Source organism: Amphibalanus amphitrite, unplaced genomic scaffold (assembly GCF_019059575.1).
Source record: "Amphibalanus amphitrite isolate SeventyFive unplaced genomic scaffold, NRLGWU_Aamphi_draft 000146F_arrow, whole genome shotgun sequence".
Lineage (NCBI taxonomy): Eukaryota > Metazoa > Arthropoda > Thecostraca > Balanomorpha > Balanidae > Amphibalanus > Amphibalanus amphitrite.
The window spans coordinates 923545-947469 of NW_024881641.1; the positions used below are offsets into that span (position 1 = coordinate 923545).

The 23925-nt window shown below is 47.7% G+C and overlaps 1 protein-coding gene across 2 annotated transcripts in view; it reads right to left on the minus strand.

Moving 5' to 3' along the window:
• LOC122382761 (sodium- and chloride-dependent GABA transporter ine-like) overlaps positions 1-23925 on the minus strand; it is a 36449-nt gene that overhangs the window by 6962 nt on the left and 5562 nt on the right. Inside the window, exons 1-5 of one of the 2 annotated variants that reach the window (XM_043368530.1) lie at positions 16600-16644; positions 14697-14984; positions 6702-6881; positions 5477-5611; positions 4998-5214 (exon numbers count right to left, since the gene is read on the minus strand). In XM_043368530.1, coding sequence (XP_043224465.1) covers positions 4998-5214; positions 5477-5611; positions 6702-6813 — 464 coding nt within the window. In that variant the 5' untranslated portion in view covers positions 6814-6881; positions 14697-14984; positions 16600-16644. Of the gene's footprint in view, positions 1-4997; positions 5215-5476; positions 5612-6701; positions 6882-14696; positions 14985-16599; positions 16645-23925 lie in introns of those variants that run through there. The other variant, XM_043368531.1, reaches the window with a different exon arrangement.

Consider the following 23925-nt stretch of genomic DNA (forward strand, 5'->3'; position numbering starts at 1 on the left):
AATAAGTGGCCTAAAACCGGTGAGAAAACTAGATTTGGGGGTACCCTAGGTTGATCTCTTTTATGGTGTGCCCCCCCCAGGCGGAAAGTAGTTCCCGCGCCCCTGCATTGGTACACCGTACACGCAGTGGCTTTTCTCAAAGCTCTGGTCGTTGAGCTCGCCATACCGAGCGTATTGATTTGCTGTTTGCATATAAATAGATAAGCAGGCATAGAGGGCTAGAGCTTGTCCTACTGTAATGAACATTGAAACATTCGTCAATTAACCATTCCTTTCAAATCGTATGAAAGAAAGGCCAGCTTTTGTTGTTTAGGTCACGAAGTGTTCAATTGGTACCGTTGTATCAATAAAAAGCATTTAAAGCATAGGATATACTCAAAGTTTAATTGTAATTGTAATGTTTAATAGTAGGTGAAGCTTTAATCCTCGCCCCGTAGGGCCATTGATGGACCCTGCCCGCTGTAGCGGGAGGGGCCGATTAACCTGCGCCCCAGTGGCGGTCTCAGCCAACTTCGCCCTAGTGGGGGGGGGGGGGGGGGCCATATGTTACCACCCACCTCTAACTCAAAAACTAAGAGGGCTAGAAAGACGCGGTAAAAAGCAGTCGATAGCTCTCAATGCGTACGTTTGAAAGTATTTCGGTCATTTTTCATCTTAGAGCAATATTGGGGTCACTGCAGGTCAGCAAAGGTCATAATTTGCTAAATGTCATTATATTTTTCAGTAAACATGCATTTATCTCAGAAACTATGATAGCTTGAAAAACGCATGGAAAAGCAATCGATAGCTCTTGAACTCTTCTTTCGATAAGGTCATAATCAAAATTGACCTCAGGTCAACGGTTTAGCCTCCAGAGGGCAAAAACTCCAAAAATAGCTGTGTTTATGAAAAGTGTTTTTCGACAATGACTTTTGACTAAAAAAAGCCACGACATTTCTATTGCCAGAATCGTGTTCCTCTCGCCAAGACGCGTCGAATGAACAATAATTTGAACTTGAAAGGTCAACTTGAAAATTTGACCTCAGGTCAAGGTCATGACCTGACCGGAGAAGGTCATATTGCATATCATTCGATGCGTCTCAACAAGACAAACACAATGAGGCCATCCCCAGCGTCCTATATCTTTCCAATCGAGACTTATTGGCAAAAATCTGTTTGTAGTCTCAAATGACCTCGGATAACCTTTCTAGAGGCTATCAGCAAAAAAGACACCATGGTCGTCACGGGTGGTCTAAATCATTGTGATTCTGAAATGTTTGGACTGTTTCTATGCGTACACACGGATCTAGAGGCATTTTCATTTTTCTCCATTGACTTATAATCAGGGATGCGGAGCCGTGGAAATTTCAGACGGCTCCGGCTCCGGCTCCGGCTCCGGAGAAAAAAATCGGCTCCGGCTCCGGCTCCGGCTCCGGGTGAAATGTTATGGCGGCTCCGGCTCCGGCTCCGGCTCCGAGTAAAATGGTCCGGCTCCGGCGGCTCCGGCTCCGGCGGCTCCGGCTCCGTCTCAGTACATCCCCTCCCAGCCAGCAATTTTGCTCCGGGCCCAAGCAGGCTCAAGTTCGGATTGCCCGAGATTTTTAGTCGGGCTAAAGTCGGCTGGGGCTTGGGCTAAAGTCGGCGTATGACACAAAAACGCCGACTAAAGCCCATGCTCTGCCGGAGGTATGCCCGCTCTGCGAGCTCCGGACAGCCGTAGCTTAGCCCTAGTTGAGCGACGATTGGCGTTAGCCCGATTTAAGCCCGAGCAGTGAATCCATTTATATAATGGAGATTACTCTGGGCCCGAGCGGGCTGAACTCCGGCAAGCCCACTCTGTGTGCCCTGTCTATCCCGACTTAAGCCATAGAAGTGAATGGGGTTTATACATTGCAAACTGCTGTGGCTTTGCTCGGGTTCGGCTCGAGTGACGGCTCCTGTTTTCTCAAGTCTCGACTTGACTTCATCTTGCTTTTGCTTCACACTGGATCAAGTAGCAAGGAGCAGCCAATGCACTTTCAGCAGGTTGTGCGGTTTCAATGCATATTTAACATTGTTACGGTCACTCATATGCTCTGTTAACCGGTCATCGAGGCTCGAGCATTGCAAAAGGAAAGTAGTGGTTGACTTTGATTGAATGTATATTTCAAACGACTACAAACACGTCAAATGAAACACAAATACATGAAACAGTGGACTGCAAACTGCAGCAGTAATATGGCATGAGTCATGAAAAAACGCCATCAAAACTATAAAACAATCACAAGGCCCGCTAGCCTCCCTCCCCGTTCATAATACTTGGTTAAGCACTCAACCGAAAGCATAAAGTAAGGACAGCAAGTAATCGCTCATAAGACATAAAGCAATAAGCAAACAATCGTTTATAAGGAACTTCACTCTGGTGAATGGGAGCTTTGGAGGCGTCTGGCTCCTCCACACACACACATCTGCAGTAGGTGGCCGGCCAGTTTTCGGCGCAGTTTCCGTATAACTATGTACATAGGTATACCTACTTAATTATAAGCAGGCAGTTTCCGCTAAACCACTTGGCGAGGGCGACTGCGGCGTCCACCCGGTCCTGGTTTGTATAACTATTTTATTTTTTGAACCATTTGCTCTAATGGTACGTACCTGAAAAAGAGATTCATTGGTTTAATTTACATTGCATGTTTGCTTGAAAAATAACTTATTGATGCATTAATACTGTAAAAGCACTTCTCATTGATCCGTATAAAATGTTCCTTTGATTTTAAATGCGGACAGAGAATGAGCGTGCTCGGTGATAAGTAGATAAATATTTGTGTTTCGTATTTCATTTTCCTGGGTCAGAAGTGCTGGTATTTCACAAAGATATAAAGGCACGGAATGCAGCTTTTCTGAGCGAGGGTATGAGTCGCCAGGCTGAACAGCTATTCAGCTTCATGTTTGATGGTGTGAAACTCAGTCAAAATCATGACGTTTACATACGATCAAGCGCACCATTCAATACACTTACCTACCGTAAAACTCCATGCCAGTCCACTTGATAAGAGCAGTGAGCACTATCCCTTTTTCGCGCTCTCACACGCGCCCAAACATCAACCACCAAATGCCCCAACACCGGTGTGTCGTTTCGTCGCACAGCGCGCAGACTGTCACAAACGCTGCACATGATTGGCGCAGAACTGCGCATGCGCGAACAGCCGAACAAGTATGGCTAAGCTCCGGCTTTACTCCAGTTAGCCAAAGGACACAGCCAGCTTGATCAGCCCGCGCTCCGCCCAAGTTAAGCCTGTTTTGGATGCGCGGGCAGATGTCGGGCTGAGCTACTGCTATCCGCACGTGGGCATAGCTGCGGCATGCCCCCGCTCAGCCCTAGTAAAAAATACATTGGTTTTGATCAAAGTGGGCAAACCCAAGCTAAGCCCAAGCTGCCCGACGCTTGCCACAGTTCAGCCCAAGCGAATTGCTGGCTGGGCTATGCAATCGATTAAATACGGGTGGAAGAAAAATTGGATTGGTACACGTTGCTTCTGTATTTGCATAACAACTAGCCACTAAGGCTATTTTTCTCAACAGGACTAGGAACAAAGGACTAGGAAGCGATAGCATTGGAAACGCAGTCGCCGCGAATCGGAGTTCACTGAACCATCGTAAGCTGACACCCGTCTCAGCTGCATTGGGGGGTGGGGGTGGGGGTGGGAAGAGACGGTGCTGGGAGTCGCAGTCCACTGCACTGGCTTAAAAACAATGGCCGTCACCTGATGACCGGTCCTCATGTTCTGGGGATGCAGTAGACGTTGGGGGGGGGGGGGAAGAGCAGACAGGAAGTTCATTGCGTACTGTGGGATACTGGGGATATTCGGCTTTTTTCATTCACTTGATGGCCCATGACGTACTATATCTCAAGATAAGGTCCCAGGCGACCTGTAGTTTTGATGCGGTGAATACCATTGCCCTCGCCACAACTCGGGCCGAGTGCACCCCTCCTCCCAGCCAGCGCCACCCCCACTCGAGTTGTGGCGAGGGTGAGGTATTCACCGCATCAAAACTACAGGTCGCCTGGGCTCTTATCTTGAGACCAATAGTACCATATGTTTTACTGCTTTGTACTGTCAAACCGAACTAGGTCAATTATTTTTTTCCTCTTCAAAAAATAAAAAGGAGCCGGAGTCGCCCCTTTTTTGGCGGCTCCGGCTCCGGCTCCGGCTCCGGGCTATATTGTTTCACGGCTCCGGCTCCGGCTCCGGCTCCGGGCAAAATATGCCGGCTCCGGCGGCTCCGGCTCCGACTCCGGCTCCGGCTCCGCATCCCTGCTTATAATGGTAAGGTCACGCCACTGGCCTGACCTTAGGTCACGGATATAAAAAATCCGAAATGTACAAATTATAGGCGCCCATACCATTATGTAATCCACCAAGTTTCAAACCTTTCTGACAAACATTGCACGCTGGAGAGGATTGAAACTTTTTTGAGGCTTGGTCAGTTAACTTAACCTGGTGACCTGACCTGACATGTCCTGGGGTCAAAAATTTCACATATTGTCCAAAATTGATGTACAAAAAGCTATCCCAAGCGGCCGCCGCCGCGATTTTTTATTCACACGCAAAAAACGCGACAGGGTGGTAACATATGCCCCCCCCCCCCCCCACTGCTGGGGCGAGGGTTAATTGGCCCCTTTATCTCCAAGGCCTCGGCGGATTTTCAAATTTTGAATTGCTTTGGATAGCCCTTTCAAAGATATTCCAGTCGACCCAGTTTCATTGACCTCTGTGCTACCGATGACGTCACAGGTCAGGTTAAAGTAGATTTTCAAACAAAACGTTTTTAAAACCTGTTCATGTAACGATTTTGTTTAAATGATTTAGGTATTATTAAGGTTAATAAGATATCTTGCTCTCAGTTGTTTTCGCGGCACGTTTCCTGTACAGTGTATGTACACTTACAGTGTAGGTACACCAAAAAATGTCATATCCCGCGCGGACTGTGAGCACCGTGCGGCGTGCCGTTTTGTTGGCTCGTGCAGGTCAGGTACTCACTAGAAGTACTCCTCGGATGGCGTGGTGACGTTCTTGGCCAGCGTGACGTCCGCCGCCGACGCGTCGTGGCACGTGGCCGTGTTCCACGTGTTGTTGCAGCTCGCCCACGGAATCTGGCTTTGGAACGAGGCGAACATGTAGTAGAGCGCCCAGGCGATGACCACGTTGTAGTAGGAGCAGAACAGGAACGAGATCACCACCGTGGCCAGCCCGGCGCCTGTCGCACGGCCACCAATCCGCCGTCACAACTCAGACGCCAGTCAGCGACAGACTACTCCGGCGATGGCGACGGCGTATCTGCCACCAATAACGAAAGTTCTTGTGCTTTTTACTTTTATGAGCGACGAAGATAAAAAGCTCAAATTGCTCACGAGACTGGCCAAATCCAACTCAATTACGAATTAATCGTGAAGGAACACTGCAGTCCCATTATCATAGCGAACTCCAACTGTAACTCAGTAGCACCGAGCCTGACTGACCTTTGAAGAGCGGGCAGAGTCGCGCCATGGCTCCGACGGGGCCGCGCTGAGTGAACTGACCCACGGCCAGCTCCATCAGCAGCAGCGGAATGCTGCACACGAACATCATGATGTAGTACGGAATCAGAAACGCACCTGAAAAACAGCCACGCAACCGGCGCCGTCAGCGCAACAAACAACGTACAAACTTGACAATTAGACGTCTTTGCTGAACATGTTTTGATTTGATTTTCCCGCAACATGTCAGTAATCGTAAAACCTCAAAATAGGTTAGCACTGAATGGACTAATGATAAATGAGTCAAGTAAAAGTAGCATTAATGTGGCATTTCTTAATTTGCTTATTTTATTTCATTTTTAATTTTATTCGGAGCAATAATGCGCGCATAATACAGGTCAGTATTGCTGTCAAGAGACTGTTGCTCTGGTTGTAAATATGTTTGCGCTTTCGCAAACATAGCGGTATACTAGTATCCCTGACATGTGCGGAAGGTTACAGGACAATTTGCCGAACTGCGTGTTGCCGAATGCTTATTCACCGAATTTCAATATGTCGAATGCATTTTGCCGACGTGTCTTTTTGCCGACGTGTCAGAAAGGCGAAGTGCTAAAAGTCGAAATGCAATTTGCCGACATGCCTTTTTTGCCGACGTGCAGAAAGTCGGAAAGGTAAATTTGCCGAAATGCTTATTTGCGGAATTGTCAATTAATCGAAATGTCAATTTGCCGAAAAGTCAATTAGTCGAATTGTCAATTCGTCGAAATGCCAATTAGCCGAAATTAACCTAACCTAACCTAACCTTAGATTAGGTTAGTAACCTAGGTTTGCAGATTGACATTTCGGCAAATTTACATTTCAACTAATCAACATTTCGGCAAATCGACATTTCGGCAAATTTACATTTCGAGTAATCGACATTTCGGCAAACTGCCAATTCGACAGATTGACATTTCGGCAAATTGACATTTGGGCAAATTTACATTTCGGTATACATTTCGACTAATTGACATTTCGACTAATCGACATTTCGGCAAATAACATTTCGGCAAAAAGGCATGTCGGCAAATGGCATTTCGACTTTTAGCATTTCGACTTTTTGACACGTCGGCAAAAAGCACATCGGCAAAATGACATTCGGCAAATCGCCTTTCGATAATTTGTCTGGACACCTGTGCGGAAACCGCCAGGGATTGGCTGGAATACCATTGGCTGACACGAGACTCACCTCCGCCGGAGTTGTAGCACATGTACGGAAAGCGCCACAGATTGCCCAGACCCACGGCGTAGCCCAGGCACGCCAACACAAACTCGATCTTATTGCTCCAGTTTGTCCTCATCTTGAAACAGTTGGGTCTTGTTAAGCCTTACAGAGTTGGTCCCTTCAAAGTAGTGGAGCACTTGACTCCTGAAATGAAATACAAAACGTCAAAATAAAAGCATGAATGGATAAAATGTGTTTGAGCATTGTTGTCCTCATTGCTCACGAAGTGCGAAAAGAACATCAGAAAGGGCTTAGTTTGACTTTAGTTTGTGAATAACTATCAGGTAGAGTTACATTGAATAAAGTAGGAATGATCATGCACTGCTGGCTGCTGCGTTGAAACCTACCCGCAATATCTCCGAATAAACGCCAATATAAGAAATGAAAAACTGCAAGGAATGGCCTCGATCCAAACGAGTAAGATTAGTTGAATTTATTTTACAAAGGTACGCTATCCAATAAAACGAAGTAATTTTAGTTACATGCGGAAGCTCGTGGCAGCCTAATTTACTTCAGAAAATGTTTTCCTTTTTCGATAAAGTTATTGACCTCTTGGACACCTAACATTGATTTGAAAAGCTCGTCCTTAACTGCTATTTACCTAACTCAAATTGTATGAATAGGTGCACCCGGTGCACCGGCGATGTCTTCCCATGCGTTTAACTTTGAGAGTGCATTAAAAAAAAATGGGGCACGATTTTCTCAGCTCAATCATGTTTGTTTACGTGACTACATAGTTGAAAATGGGCTAAATTCGGGTTTGCTGCGAAACGGTTGCTAAATCTTCTCCAACGGAGTGCGTACCTTTCTAGTAAGACAGACATCCTAACATCGGAAACGTAAACGGCAAGAAGCAAAACTCGTCAAGCAGACTGTGCGTTATACTGAAACATTAATGCGGTATCGGTCAACATGAAATAGGCGATAGAGGTACAGTACCCTTCTTTTTCATCTTGCACCCTGACAAAGTTGCCAGCTCTGACTTAGTGCGGATCTTTCTTCTGAGTTCTGTATTGCTTTGGTCGACCGACCATAGATCTCTGGCTCGACTAACATGTAGCGCTCATGTCAGGCCCTTAGGGCTTAGAGGGATCAGAGGATAAGTAAAACACTGGGCTGGGACAACCACCACTTGTTCGGCTCCAGTCCGTCCCAAAGGACGGGACGCAGACTACTGAGCCGCGGGGGAGTTAACTCCGATGGAGCTGCCTCACTTCAATCACCGAAACTGTTGACCATCCCACCCGGAGCACGAGGAGAATGATCGGGTTGGCGGCCGGACAGGATGATCATACAGATAAAAAGCCGCACCACCCTGCTTAAAGGGACCCTCCCACCTTAACATTAGATTTGAGTTGAGATAGCCAAATTGGTGGCCATGGCCTAAAAATACCGGTTTGGGCACTCACAACATCGAAAAATGCTTTAATTCGGAGATATCGAATTTCAAACTTGCAGTTTTCGGATTCTAAGGGGCTAATGCATTGGTATGCCCCCTTAGAATTTGTGACGTCAGCGGAGATCTAACGATTTTAAATCTTTTACTAAAACGTTTTGGTAGCACGCGGTGGTATATGCTGCTTTGCGCGCAACAAATGCCGCACTTTCAAATAAAGTCGCTAGGAACAGCGGAGATCCCAAAAAGTAAACAAAAGTAAAAGTCTAATATCTTGAAAACCGGTGAATATTTTTCGATGAAATTTGGTAGATATTCGTTTTTGCTCTTTCTGAACCGAGCGACATCACTTTCATGCCAATTCATTAACTTTTTTGAAGGTGGGAGGGTCCCTTTAATTAAAAGGAATTCCTTCGGTCACAGCTGCCACCCTGCAGCAATTCAATTACATATTACGGCTGTTGAATTGCTTTTTAAATGATGAAATTTCTAATAGTACGTGAACAATTGCTTTTTGAATGATTATGAACACAATGCCTATACTACCACGTACTTACGGCATATTTACGTCTGGACAACGAGTTGCGTTGGAGAGGCCGGAAATAGTGGCGATTTCAGGACCGCAAGAATGGACCGTCATTGGAATGATTCTTTTTTAAACCGTGCACTGTTTTCGGCCGGAATTTAATAGTTACTACAAAATGTTTTGTGATTACGTTTCCAGCAAGAATGAATGCCATCAGGGCTAAATTTTTACTACTTTTGCATTTTGTCAAGAAGCATATAGTGCTGTTATATTGCAGTTTTAGCGCGTTTGTTACAAAATATGAAGCGAATAAGTGTCAGTGTAATTCATCAGTGTCAGAAATTGACTTGAGGGGAAGCTATGCTAATTGCTTTTGTCCATCCACTAGAAGTTTTTAAATATTTTGCTTTGTGTATTCCAAAAGGAGAGGGAACTATTTTATTTGTGCCTTCATGTCTGAATTGAAGGTAGATCATTAAATTTTCAAGGCAGTTTACAAACAAGCATTTGGTCTTTCTCGTATATAAGCAGTGGCTAAGAAGAAAAGGTTGATCAATCCTGAAGTTCAATCCTGAAGTTCAGTTTCTTATAGGTATCTTGGTTCAGTCATCGTACCTTCACTTGGCAGCAAGATCCCCAAGGACAGAGGATAGGTATATTGTGTACCTGTCCTGTAAATCAAAGCATTTTTGTGCTTGCAAAGGCTTAAGTTCTTTGTGGTGTGTTCGGAGTGAGGCTATATGGCCGTTTTTGTTGTATGTTTATGTGGAGATTGAATATAACTGTGACCCTGTGCTTGTTTGTATACTTACTATCAGGGATGCGGAGCCGTGGAAATTTCAGACGGCTCCGGCTCCGGCTCCGGCTCCGGAGAAAAAAATCGGCTCCGGCTCCGGCTCCGGCTCCGGGTGAAATGTTATGGCGGCTCCGGCTCCGGCTCCGGCTCCGAGTAAAATGGTCCGGCTCCGGCGGCTCCGGCTCCGGCGGCTCCGGCTCCGTCTCAGTACATCCCCTCCCAGCCAGCAATTTTGCTCCGGGCCCAAGCAGGCTCAAGTTCGGATTGCCCGAGATTTTTAGTCGGGCTAAAGTCGGCTGGGGCTTGGGCTAAAGTCGGCGTATGACACAAAAACGCCGACTAAAGCCCATGCTCTGCCGGAGGTATGCCCGCTCTGCGAGCTCCGGACAGCCGTAGCTTAGCCCTAGTTGAGCGACGATTGGCGTTAGCCCGATTTAAGCCCGAGCAGTGAATCCATTTATATAATGGAGATTACTCTGGGCCCGAGCGGGCTGAACTCCGGCAAGCCCACTCTGTGTGCCCTGTCTATCCCGACTTAAGCCATAGAAGTGAATGGGGTTTATACATTGCAAACTGCTGTGGCTTTGCTCGGGTTCGGCTCGAGTGACGGCTCCTGTTTTCTCAAGTCTCGACTTGACTTCATCTTGCTTTTGCTTCACACTGGATCAAGTAGCAAGGAGCAGCCAATGCACTTTCAGCAGGTTGTGCGGTTTCAATGCATATTTAACATTGTTACGGTCACTCATATGCTCTGTTAACCGGTCATCGAGGCTCGAGCATTGCAAAAGGAAAGTAGTGGTTGACTTTGATTGAATGTATATTTCAAACGACTACAAACACGTCAAATGAAACACAAATACATGAAACAGTGGACTGCAAACTGCAGCAGTAATATGGCATGAGTCATGAAAAAACGCCATCAAAACTATAAAACAATCACAAGGCCCGCTAGCCTCCCTCCCCGTTCATAATACTTGGTTAAGCACTCAACCGAAAGCATAAAGTAAGGACAGCAAGTAATCGCTCATAAGACATAAAGCAATAAGCAAACAATCGTTTATAAGGAACTTCACTCTGGTGAATGGGAGCTTTGGAGGCGTCTGGCTCCTCCACACACACACATCTGCAGTAGGTGGCCGGCCAGTTTTCGGCGCAGTTTCCGTATAACTATGTACATAGGTATACCTACTTAATTATAAGCAGGCAGTTTCCGCTAAACCACTTGGCGAGGGCGACTGCGGCGTCCACCCGGTCCTGGTTTGTATAACTATTTTATTTTTTGAACCATTTGCTCTAATGGTACGTACCTGAAAAAGAGATTCATTGGTTTAATTTACATTGCATGTTTGCTTGAAAAATAACTTATTGATGCATTAATACTGTAAAAGCACTTCTCATTGATCCGTATAAAATGTTCCTTTGATTTTAAATGCGGACAGAGAATGAGCGTGCTCGGTGATAAGTAGATAAATATTTGTGTTTCGTATTTCATTTTCCTGGGTCAGAAGTGCTGGTATTTCACAAAGATATAAAGGCACGGAATGCAGCTTTTCTGAGCGAGGGTATGAGTCGCCAGGCTGAACAGCTATTCAGCTTCATGTTTGATGGTGTGAAACTCAGTCAAAATCATGACGTTTACATACGATCAAGCGCACCATTCAATACACTTACCTACCGTAAAACTCCATGCCAGTCCACTTGATAAGAGCAGTGAGCACTATCCCTTTTTCGCGCTCTCACACGCGCCCAAACATCAACCACCAAATGCCCCAACACCGGTGTGTCGTTTCGTCGCACAGCGCGCAGACTGTCACAAACGCTGCACATGATTGGCGCAGAACTGCGCATGCGCGAACAGCCGAACAAGTATGGCTAAGCTCCGGCTTTACTCCAGTTAGCCAAAGGACACAGCCAGCTTGATCAGCCCGCGCTCCGCCCAAGTTAAGCCTGTTTTGGATGCGCGGGCAGATGTCGGGCTGAGCTACTGCTATCCGCACGTGGGCATAGCTGCGGCATGCCCCCGCTCAGCCCTAGTAAAAAATACATTGGTTTTGATCAAAGTGGGCAAACCCAAGCTAAGCCCAAGCTGCCCGACGCTTGCCACAGTTCAGCCCAAGCGAATTGCTGGCTGGGCTATGCAATCGATTAAATACGGGTGGAAGAAAAATTGGATTGGTACACGTTGCTTCTGTATTTGCATAACAACTAGCCACTAAGGCTATTTTTCTCAACAGGACTAGGAACAAAGGACTAGGAAGCGATAGCATTGGAAACGCAGTCGCCGCGAATCGGAGTTCACTGAACCATCGTAAGCTGACACCCGTCTCAGCTGCATTGGGGGGTGGGGGTGGGGGTGGGAAGAGACGGTGCTGGGAGTCGCAGTCCACTGCACTGGCTTAAAAACAATGGCCGTCACCTGATGACCGGTCCTCATGTTCTGGGGATGCAGTAGACGTTGGGGGGGGGGGGGGGAAGAGCAGACAGGAAGTTCATTGCGTACTGTGGGATACTGGGGATATTCGGCTTTTTTCATTCACTTGATGGCCCATGACGTACTATATCTCAAGATAAGGTCCCAGGCGACCTGTAGTTTTGATGCGGTGAATACCATTGCCCTCGCCACAACTCGGGCCGAGTGCACCCCTCCTCCCAGCCAGCGCCACCCCCACTCGAGTTGTGGCGAGGGTGAGGTATTCACCGCATCAAAACTACAGGTCGCCTGGGCTCTTATCTTGAGACCAATAGTACCATATGTTTTACTGCTTTGTACTGTCAAACCGAACTAGGTCAATTATTTTTTTCCTCTTCAAAAAATAAAAAGGAGCCGGAGTCGCCCCTTTTTTGGCGGCTCCGGCTCCGGCTCCGGCTCCGGGCTATATTGTTTCACGGCTCCGGCTCCGGCTCCGGCTCCGGGCAAAATATGCCGGCTCCGGCGGCTCCGGCTCCGACTCCGGCTCCGGCTCCGCATCCCTGCTTACTATGGTCAAACAGGGAACAGCACATTCACATAACATACTCACCTAGCACCTATCTCATAGCTGTACCCTGCGGGATCTGTACTTGTTCATGTCTCGAGCATTAACAAAGCACTAAAGTAGCTTAGTAATCATTTCCCACATTTTCTGAGCATCTAACATGACATACAGCAGCTTGCAGAGCAGCTTCAGAGAAGAAACACTTTAAATGCACAGACTCACACCAGCTACTCAATGAGCCAGTTCCTCAGTTTACTGTTTCCCTGGATGCAGCTTGGCAAGGTGAGCTAACTATTGGCAAGTTGAAAGTTAGCAGGCAAGATTGAGTTAGGGTGAGTACCTACCTATAACTGGGTGCTACTGCTATGCAGGTCTTGGCCAGGCTGCAAATATGTGTGATGATTGAGGTTAGGTCAGCTGTCAGGTTATTCAGGTATGCTCATTGCTCAGGTCACATTTTTATGGACACTTGGCAACCTAAAAAACTAACATATCCTAATTTAAGCTAACCCGACTAAACCTACACAACTGCTGACTATAGGAACTAAGCACCTACCTACTTGTGCCTACATCTCATACCATGTCAAAGTAGAGTTCCTTGGTGGAAGATTACCCTCAGTACTTTTTATCCCAGCCCTGTGAAGAAAACTAATACTTCTAAGCTCTGAGTCACTGCTGGCCAGCCACAGGCAGAAACGCTGAAACTGAGAGCTTTGCCATTGTATATTGGACCAACAATCACATATCACGAATGACTATGAACACATTATATGATCACATCGTTGCATGGATTGTCACATTGACAATTTTATAACAATCCTTTTTTCAAAAAATACAGTAATGATTAACTTCAAAATCAACATAAAGTGGATTTAGTGATCCAAGCTTTCTCCTCCAGTAGCAATGGAATGACCGCATGTTTCATTTGCCAGACACTGAGTACCTGATGCACATATTACAATCTGCATAGCATCTAAGCATAGTAAAGCTGCCAAAGTCCATTCATTCTAGATTTTTAACTTGATAGTTAGCACTAATTTATCTTGCTGTTGTAAGTTATCATTCAATATTCATACCAATCCAATACATCAATATGCGCTCATCAGACAACATTTTCTGGCATGATCCTGCTCAGCGCGCTCTTCAGTATTGCTCCAAGATCTGCAGTATCATAGCTTGTTTTCGGCCAATAAGCTCTTTTAATTTTACTTTTTCTTGCTGATATATGAGCCCGATCAACTTGTGTTTATCAACCAAAATTTCATAACTTCAAATTTAACTTGAAATTGATATTGTTCAGGAGTCAGGACCTCTGTCAGCTTCCTGGATACTTCGGATTGTTTTCAATCACATGCTTTTTAAATATGATATAAGTCAATCTTAAAGGATTCAAAACATCCAACAAAACGACGTACAAGAGTACGGAAACAACCAGATAAACTTAAAAAGCGCCTTGGAACAGAGCCAAGTGGTGCTCCATTTGTTTGTTTACAATGATTGTAGTGCTGATGTATTTTTAGGACTCTAAATGTCGGCTTATAAAAAATGAAACGTTTTTACAAAAGTTGTAAGGTGATTAATATTTATCTGAAAGAACTAAAATATTCAAAAGCCAAACACTATGAAATACATGAATCGGAACGAAAAAGTAACCCCAAAATCCAGCCTAATTACCGGCTCCTAAAACTGCAACAAAAGCAGCACTTTTCCCCGCAACTCGTTGTCCAGACGTAAATATGCGTACTTACGAGCACATGCTACTAGTTATTTAGTAGCTACTAGTAAATAGTTTATTTTACTTGTTATCATCGTGTACAGTCGACTGAATACCTACCAAGTCAACATCTTGTTAATTTTCGAACGGATTTTATCGGTCGACCGTGTCGTTTTTCGCCTCTAGAAGCGAAGTATTATGGTCTGGTGAGTTTTCAAGAGTCACGTCTTCCTCAGCAGAGCACAGGCCGGTATGCGCCCTGGCCCTGTCAGAGATTGCACTGACACGCGATGCAAGCTAAGTGAGAGAACCCTCTCGAACTGCAACTGCGTATATGCTATATAACCTGACACACTTTGTGTAAGTAATTGGTCTGTGCCTGTGAGCTGACCTTCGCGCGACCATCACTGCAAAGTGCCCGCGCTGCTGCGAAATCTCAGTCAAACGGGCCGGAACGAGGCTAATGCTGAACTAAATAAGGCCCAGGATAACTAATCAGCTCCATTGGGTCGTCTAAACGGCGTCAAAGACGGCGCCTGGCGCCTCACTCACCGGCAGTGGAGGTTGGACGGCGCCGCTCGTGTCAGACGCGCGTCACCCTCTGGTGTCAACACTCGGCGGCCCGCCGGTCACCCACCGGCCGTACGTCTTCACTGCAGGCCAGCTGACGTGGCAGCCCCCAGACGTAATTGCAGCGGCAGCGAGCGAAAGCCGCGGCCGCCGGCGGGGCTGCCGGTGCCCCCGGTCGGCGGAGACGCGGAGAGCGACGAGGCCCTTCTACTCTCGACCGAGCACCGAGCTGGCACTGGCCGGCACCGCGCGGCGCGCTCCTCTCCGCAACTGAAAAGGAGAAAGTCATGAATACGTTCAGCAAACGAGACCCAACAAACAGCGCCGTCCAGTCAAGGATCTGTCTGTGACAGTCATCGCACCTGAGTCGCGCTGTTGGGTGCCCAGTGCGACTCTCTCCCTTGGCATGGCCCAGCCGTCGGCGTTTGAGAGGGTCGCCGGTGGTGGGTAAACGACAAACGAAACCATTTGCATGACCAGCGCACAAAGTTCAGTCACCTCACGACCCCACACTCGCTAGAACCATTATGGTGGACGGAAACAAGCGATTGAAGAAGTGATTTTCAATTCAACAATCCGCTTTCTCACACTTCATATCATTGTTAGTCATTAGCCACCTGCGTAGTCAATGGTATGCCCACTCACGGGCCTCCGAAGACCTGGTCGCTTCTCCGCTTGAGGCAGATGTTGAAATCTTCCGACGTCTTCGTAATATGAGCGGCACTGACTCGCAATGTCCAGTGCTCACTCCCCCTCCCCCTCCCCGCCATACCCGAGCCGACACTGTCCAGCGCACCATACAAATTATAGCTATGATTCAGATCCACTCGGGTCGGCGCTGCCCGTCCCTCTCTTATCTGACACACCCCGACCTACTGTCTCGTGACTCATCCCCCCATCCTGATACACTCTGGGGTGGCACTGGTCTCCACGGCTGAGATATCTGGGCTGACACTTCCCGGTCTCCCATAAGCCTTCCCACCACACTGACACAGCCCGGCTAGATTTGACGGGCGTCCCCATAGTCCATAGGCGGCGGAACGGGGAGGGCACCGGGGCACCGTGCCCCCTTTGATTTTGGCATCTTAACATAACATTAGCCCTATGGGCGTTGCATGGAAAGAATGGGTCCAAAAGTTGGCAGTGCCCTTCCCCCCCCCCCCCCTTAATTGAAGGTGTTCCGCCGCTACTCCCCATACTGACGTACCCTGGCGACACACTGCCGTCTGGCGCCCACCACACACTGAGATGCTCGTCCGACACTGTCCTGTGTCACCCCCCACCCCCACCCCCCCACGCCACCCATACTGACTCTGACCCATCCGGTGCTGACTGGTGCCAAGTAATGACACGCCGCCGGTGGCGCGACAAGGCACTGTCGAGTACCCCGATACTGACACGCCCACATCACCCGAAGAAAAATCCCTTTCCGGCCGAAACGGACAAACGTGACGCCATCAATACCACGGTACATAATGGCCTAGGTAATAGTACCTAACCAACATAATTGCATAATTCATATGCATTATTCATACCCAATACAATGCCCAAAAATATACAAGTGAGGATATATAACATAACAGATGCCAATAGCCATGGCACTGACATTAGATATTTCACAGACACACGCTTGTCGCTTTGACATTACCTACAAATCCACTCTCGACCTCCGTTTCAGTTCCCAGAGCGGCTACCTTCCCCGCAGTGTTGCCGAGCTGGCGGCTGGGTCACGCGACGGTGTGATCGATATAGCGAGGGGAACTTCCGCACACGAGAGATAGTCCCTGCCCAGGTCGGCCGGTCGGACCCGGGTCTGGTCAGGTCAGACCGGGGTCTGTTTAGGTCAGACCAGGGTCGAGGTCAGGTCGGGGTACGCGTCACTCACCGTCGGCGGTGTCCCGTCGTCAGCGGCGTCACCGTCACCTCTGCCGGCGCGGCCATGTGCTCAGAGCTGCCGGCGGCGGCACCACACCCGCCCCCGCCCCCCGCCCCCCACTGACGCAAGCGCCGCCGCCGGCGCGCGCCGACTCCGACGATCCCTTCAGCTGAGCTGTTACGTAATCGCTAATCAGCTGCTGAGATTCAAAGTGGTGCGGCAAGGCAACTATTAAAATAAGTAGTTTGGCTGTTCTAATAATAACTCATCGATTTTATTTCGCGTTTTAGTTCTTTTAGTTCTCGGATCATGAGTAAAATATGTCTAAGAATTAGGCCAAAATTGGAAAATTTCACCATTGATGACCGTTAGTGACGACCTTAATGGCCTGAACTTAAATGACTGAAGTACCTACTTTTCATAGTGGTTTTAACAATCAATTAACCCGCGCCCCAGTGGCGGTCTCAGCCAACTTCGCCCCAGTGCAGTGGGGGGGGGGGGGGCATATGTTACCACCCACCTCTAACTAAAAAACTAAGAGGGCTAGAAAGACGCGGTAAAAAGCAGTCGATAGCTCTCAATGCGTACGTTTGAAAGTATTTCGGTCATTTTTCATCTTAGAGCAATATTGGGGTCACCAGAGGTCATCAAGGGTCAAAATTTGCCAATGGTCATTATATTTTTCAGAAAACATGCCGTTATCTCAGGAACTATGGTAGCTAGAAAAACGCATGGAAAAGCAATCGATAACTCTTGAACTCTTCTTTTGAAAAGGTCATTATCAAAATTGACCTCAGGTCACGGGTTTAGCCTCCAGAGGGCAAAAACTCCAAAAATAGCTGTTTTACGAAAATTGTTTTTCGACAATAACTTTCGACAACAAAAAGCCACGACATTTCTATTGCCAGAATCGTGTTCCTCTCGCCGAGACGCGTCGAATGAACTATAATTTGACCTTGAAAGGTCAACTTGAAAATTTGACGTCAGGTCAAGGTCATGACCTGACCGGAAAAGGTTATGTTGCATATCAGTCGATCCGTCTCGGCAAGACAAACACTATGAGACCATCCCCAGCGTTCTATCTTTTTTCCAATCGCGAGTTATTGGCGAAAATCTGTTTGTAGCCTCAAATGACCTCGGATGACCTTTCTAGAGGCTATCAGCAAAAATTACACACCTTGGTCATCACGGGTGGTCCAAATCATTGTGATTCTGAAATATTTGGACTGTTCCTATGCGTACACACGGATCTAGAGGCATTTTCATTTTTCTCCATTGACTTGTAATGGAAAGGTCACGCCACTGACCTGACCTTAGGTCACGGATATAAAAAATCCGAGATATACAAATTGTAGGCGCCCATAACATCATGCAATCCAACAAGTTTAAAACGTTTTTGACAAACACTGCAGGTTGGACATGATTGCAAACTTTTTTAGGCTTATTCAGTTAACAAGACCTGGTGACCTAACCTGACATGACCTGGGGTAAAAAATTTCACACATTGTCCAAAATTGATATACCAAAAGCTACCCCAAGCGGCGCGGCGGTACGCGCCGCGGTGTTTTATTTACACGCAAAAAACGCGACAGGGTGGTAACATATGCCCCCCCCCCCCCCACTGGGGCGAAGGTTAAAGTCTTGGTTTTAGCGAGCCCTGTCGCTCAGGCCGCTTGCCGCTACGTGGCCCAGAAGCCGAGGTAAGCCCCGAGGTAAATGGAGAGCGAGGACAATGCTTCCCCTCCTCTCGACACCTGTGTTACGATCAGGTTCAGCCTTTAGTCTACAACCGCTCCGAATGCGAATCGCGCATTGATTGATGCGATACCTCTTTCGGCTTTTCTGTATTTACCAAGCAGCTCACGTATGAATAAAGCACTGAGATGGATAGCAAAAGAAAGAGACACTTCTTACTGACTATATACTGTGAAGTGTGAACATGACGATTTCTCCAAGAACCTGAATACTTGGATGGCCTTTGACTTTCTGCTAGCTATATCGTGAACACCATCACATCGTCACTAATCCAGGATAGGGAATTTCCGTAGCTGGGATGAGTTTACATGACGTCAACCGGGACTAATGACTATCGTAGCCGTGTGGTTCCAGGGAGTGATTTGCGATAGAGCTATATAAACAGAGGCCACCTGCCCGTCATCTCAGGGGCACACGTGATGGGGCATTTCTATTTTAACTATTGCTCAATGCTCATTATTGGTAATTCTGTAACTAAATAATACACTTCAACAGTCGTCACACGGTCATGTAGACAACATGCCTCTACCTTCACACAACCGTCTGTCTCAAACCGAGCTGTGAATATGCGACGTTTAAGAGGCGATGACGCCTTGTTTTTATGCTTTTTGCGCTGTACCTATAATTCAATTCATAGTTAGGTGGGCATGTGCGCCGTCCATCTAACTCTGATCTTGGATCACGCATTGATAAGTGGGAAAATACAGGGTGTCCCAGAATTACCCGGACATTTATTTTCTGGCTAAAAGTACGACTGCGCTCGCTTCTAATGATATACAAGCATTATACTTTTATAAGATATCCCTTAGCTATCGAGATTGGGGACTGTGTGCTTTTGGTGGCCGGTAACGACTCGAATCAATTATTATCCAGAGTCAAGTAGGAGTAGTCCGTTTCCGTTTTCAGCTTAAGCCACTAATAGGCAACCATGGTGAATCAACTCCCGTTCTCAACTTTTTAAACGGACTTTCGGCATGGTTTTTGCTGGAGAGCTTCAACAGCTCATCTGCAAGCAGTTAGGACTGAGCAAAGCGCAATTATATCAGCTAACGAAGCCAGAGAGAGCAAGAGATAAACATGATTGACAAGCTTGGGCTCGGCCAAAAAGGGCCATGCACCAGTTGTCAAACAAGTGGTTGCTTGTCATAGACAACAAACGTCACCGATCTAGCTAAAAAACTAGCTAAACAATAGATCAGGATTATCTACAAAACATCAATCTACTTTGCACCACTATCTTCGACAAAATTTTGGAATTTGGGGTCCTTCGCCAGAAAAATATGCGAAAACTACGGGAAAAGCAGCGCAAATCACTACAATGCATCCCAAAAACATAACATATATATACAACAAAACAGTATATTGAGGAACACTTTGTGGTCTAACGAAGATATTATGTCATTTGAACCGCCCGAAAAAAGGCTTGTGTGAACGTCAGATGGCTACAACGCCCCAACAGCAGAGACGGCCAGGCACCCGTCGAAAATCAAATTGTGAGACATTTTGAGCCACCGTGCACTCATTGGGCTTGATATGATGGCCCAAAGACAACCGTTAGCACAGGGTACTACTGCGGTAATATTCTACCAGTGCGAAAACTGGATGCCGTGAACCAAATGGCCATGAACGGGTTTGTTTTGGAAACCAAATCTGTTGGAAGCCAAAGGTTGCGCAATGTTCAGACATGGAGCTTCTCCACTCCAGATGTAAAAAAAAAAAAACGCAGCAAAAGTGGCGTAGGCAGAAATTTTTGTTTTGGGGGATAATACCTTATGGCTTGAGAACACTTTGATGTCAAGTTTATCTTATATGATCGTATTATCCTCCGGCAAGAGGTCAAAGAAAACAGGCCTACACCCAGTTTCGGGAGACCCGTAAAACAACTGAGACCAGCAATGGCTGGCATTTTCCATCATTGTCGGCTGATCTTGTAACAAGCGTATCTATTGCATGTGCTATTTCACAGCCACCCTAGTTGACTATATAGGACGGTAAAAAGAAAAAAGCGCAATCATGTTTGCCTTATTTTATACGCTAATTAACAATGTCCGGGTATTATGGGACACCCTGTAAGTGGGAAACGGTTATTTGAAAGTAGTCACTCTTCGAAGCATCACAAAGAATAGGTATGTAACTCAGTAAAAAGTCATTTTTTGCGAATGAATGTAATATCAATACCTAATCGGTCACTAGCCCTCGCCCGCACATGCCATTTTCCCCATCCTAGAGCGCACATGGGGGGAGGGGGGATGCCCCCCCCCACCCACGCCATTTTGTTCCTGCTGGAGGTAGAGCTTCGCGGCAAAGGCCAACAGGTTATGTAATGTTATTTAATCGACGTCAAATAACATGTTCCATGATAGGTGGGAGGTAAGACTAGCAAAAACATAACCAAAATCAAGGTGTATAAAGCTCATAAGACCTATGGGTTAATGGTATGAGTTAAAATAATACTTTTAGTTTTAAGTTTTATTTGCAGTTAGAAACACGACTTTTGTATTTGAAGTGATTATGAATATCTAATCTTTTTTACATTTTTCGCTGAACCAAAATTACACATACAGCACAAACTCAAGTATTGTGTGTACCTCCGCTCAGGGATGTGGGTCACCACAGGTACTTCCCCACCTAGAACGGAGTTACGTAGTGTGCTGACATTGTGCCAATCAACGTAACACGTCACAGATAACACCATCTGAAAAAAATCACAACTACAGCATCGTTTTTCTGGGTTCCACCTCAGCTAAATATAGTCGCTGGATCCACTCTGAAACGAACCCTTCTTCCACTTCTGGTACGTGGTGACTCTGCTTCCGGCACGACCTCTGGAGGGACCGATTCTGCTGGGCCGGGCTCAGCGGCGCTGCTCGGCTGTGGCTGCTCCTGCTTCCTGTCCACCAGCCGCCGGGTGTCATCATGTCGCGGGAAGTAGGCGGGCTTCAGTCGGTCCACTGATACAGTGTCTATCGCCCCAGACGGTAGTTCTATGCGAAAAGTCTTTGCTCCTCTGTGAGCTACACGTAGCGGTCCCTGGTATGGAGCTTGGAGTGGACGTTGGATCCTGTCCACTCGGACCCACACATGCGTGCATGTCATTAAGTCCTTGGGAATGTGCTCCTGGCCAGCACCGTGATCGGTTCCGAGGGAGGCCGTGGTGAAATCCAGTTCCGTCATGTGCTGGGCCAGCTCCTGGATCATCTTGAATGAAGAACGTGTTGAAGACTGTTCTCCTAAGCACAGTTTTGGACAGAGCAGCATGCCACCTGTCACTGCTGTGAACGGTGAGGCACCAGACTCGTTTGGCATTGCACGCAGACCCAAGAGAATTATTGGGAGTGACTTCAGCCAGTCTTCCTTCCGCGCCTTCAGTGCTGTCTTTAGTGTGCGATGAAATCTCTCAATCATTCCATTACTTTGCGGTCTGTAGGCGCATGTCCGGAGGCGATGAAATCCTATCATTTCAGCCAGAAGTTGGAAGAGCTCGGCTTCAAACTGGGCTCCACGGTCAGTTACCACGTAGAGAGGGACGCCGAACCGTGCAATCCAAGTCTCGAGGAGCGCGTTCGCTACTGATGTGGCAGTGATGTCGGTAATGGGCGCGACCTCTACCCATCGGGTAGCGCGGTCGATGCAGGTGAGTAGATACCGATGTGTCGCCGGGAACGGTTGCCCGTGCTGAGATGAAGGTGGTAGCGGTCCAACTATGTCGATGTGCACCGTTTCAAAACGTGATGATGGCAGGTGAAACTCTCCAGTTGCGGTCTTCGTGTGGCGATGGACTTTGGCTTCTTGACAAGCCACACATTCCTTCACCCACGTCTTGATCTGTCGATCCATGTCTGGCCAGAAGTATCTTGCCTTGATGAGCCGAAGTGATCCTTTCAGACCAGGATGTGAAAGATTGTGATACCTCTCGAACACACTTCGTCGACATGACAGTGGAACGAACGGCCTCGGCTGTGGCGTAGACACGTCACAAAGCACTGAGGAGTCATTCTGCAGCGGCACAGTTTTGAGGCGATCCTGGTATGTTGCGATTTCTTCGTCCTTCTTCTGTTCCTCGGCGATGGCTGGGAGGTCACAGGCGTCAACCTGCACGGCGTTCACAGGGCGCGAAAGGCAGTCTGCGACGATGTTGTCAGCGCCCCTGATGTATTTGACGTCTGCGATGTACTCGGTGATGACGCACCAGTGTCTTTGCTGTCGATCTGACTTCGCCACATGAGGACTGTGGAAAGCTGTGACCAGGGGCTTGTGGTCTGTAAAGAGCGTGACGTTCCGCCCTTCGAGCAGATCTCGGAAGTGCAGCGTGGCGAGATAGGCAGCCAGCAGCTCTCGGTCGTAGGCTGAGTACTTGCGCTGCGGTGCAGACAGCTTCTTTGAGAAAAAGCTCACCGGTACTGCACTGCCGTCGACCATCTGATGAAGGGCTGCACCAGCAGCGACTTGGGAGCAGTCTGTGACAAGCTGGAAGGTGTCGCTGTTTGGCTGAGTGTGGTGGAGAGTGCAGGCGGCCTCCAGTGCTGTCTTGATGCCGTTGAAGGCCTTGGCCTCGCTGTCGCCCCACGGTAGTTCCTTCGACTTGGGGTACAAGCGCATGAGCTCGGTCAGTGGGAAAACGATCTCCGCAAAATGCGGAATCATTCGCCTGTGGAAGCCGACCATGCCCAGGAATCTGCGTAGATCATCGGACTTCTTCGGCGCGCACATTTCTGAGATGCTCTCCACCTTGCTCTTTGGAGGACGAATTCCAGTTGATGTCACCAGGTGTCCCAGGTAGGTGACTTCTGGCTGGTCAAACTCGCACTTGTCTAGTGAGATGCGAAGGTTGTGCTCGTGCAAGATACGGAACACTCTCTCCAGGTCCGCATGGTGCTGTTCTTGGGTCGCAGATGACACAAGAATGTCATCGAGATAGATGAACACGCAGTCTATGTCGCGGAAGATGGTGTCCATGATCCTCTGGAATGTGGCTGGGGAGTTGCAGAGGCCCATTGGCATAAAGATGTACTCATACAGGCCGAAGGGCGTGGTCACTGCAGTCTTCTCGCTGTCCGCTGGGCTCACTGGTATTTGGTGATATGCTCGGAGCAGATCGATCTTGCTGAAGCGCGTTTTTTCCGGCGAGCTGTGTCGACAAGCTTTGAATGTGAGGTAGAGGGTAGCGATCCCTCTTCGTGATCGAGTTTAGAGCTCGGTAGTCCCCTGTGACGCGCCATTCACCGGGTGTCTTCTTCTCCACCATGTGCAGAGGAGAGGCCCATGGAGACTTTGAAGGCCGCACCACCCCAGTTTTCAGCAGTGTATCAAAACACTGTTTGGCGGCTTTGAGCTTATTTGGTGGCAGTTGTCTCGGTGACGCAAATGTCGGTGGTGCACTGCCTGTGTCAATGGTGTGACATCCTGGCAGCTGTTTCATTGCCTCATCCAGGTCACCTGGCTGGCATGGCTCTAGCACTGAGCGGTGTCTTTCCAGGATGTTCTTGATCGGAGCTGAAATTGCAGACAGGTCGTTCACCACCAGGTTGGCCTTCGATTGGTTACTGACTCGGCACTGTGATGACAAATCAGTAGATCTGT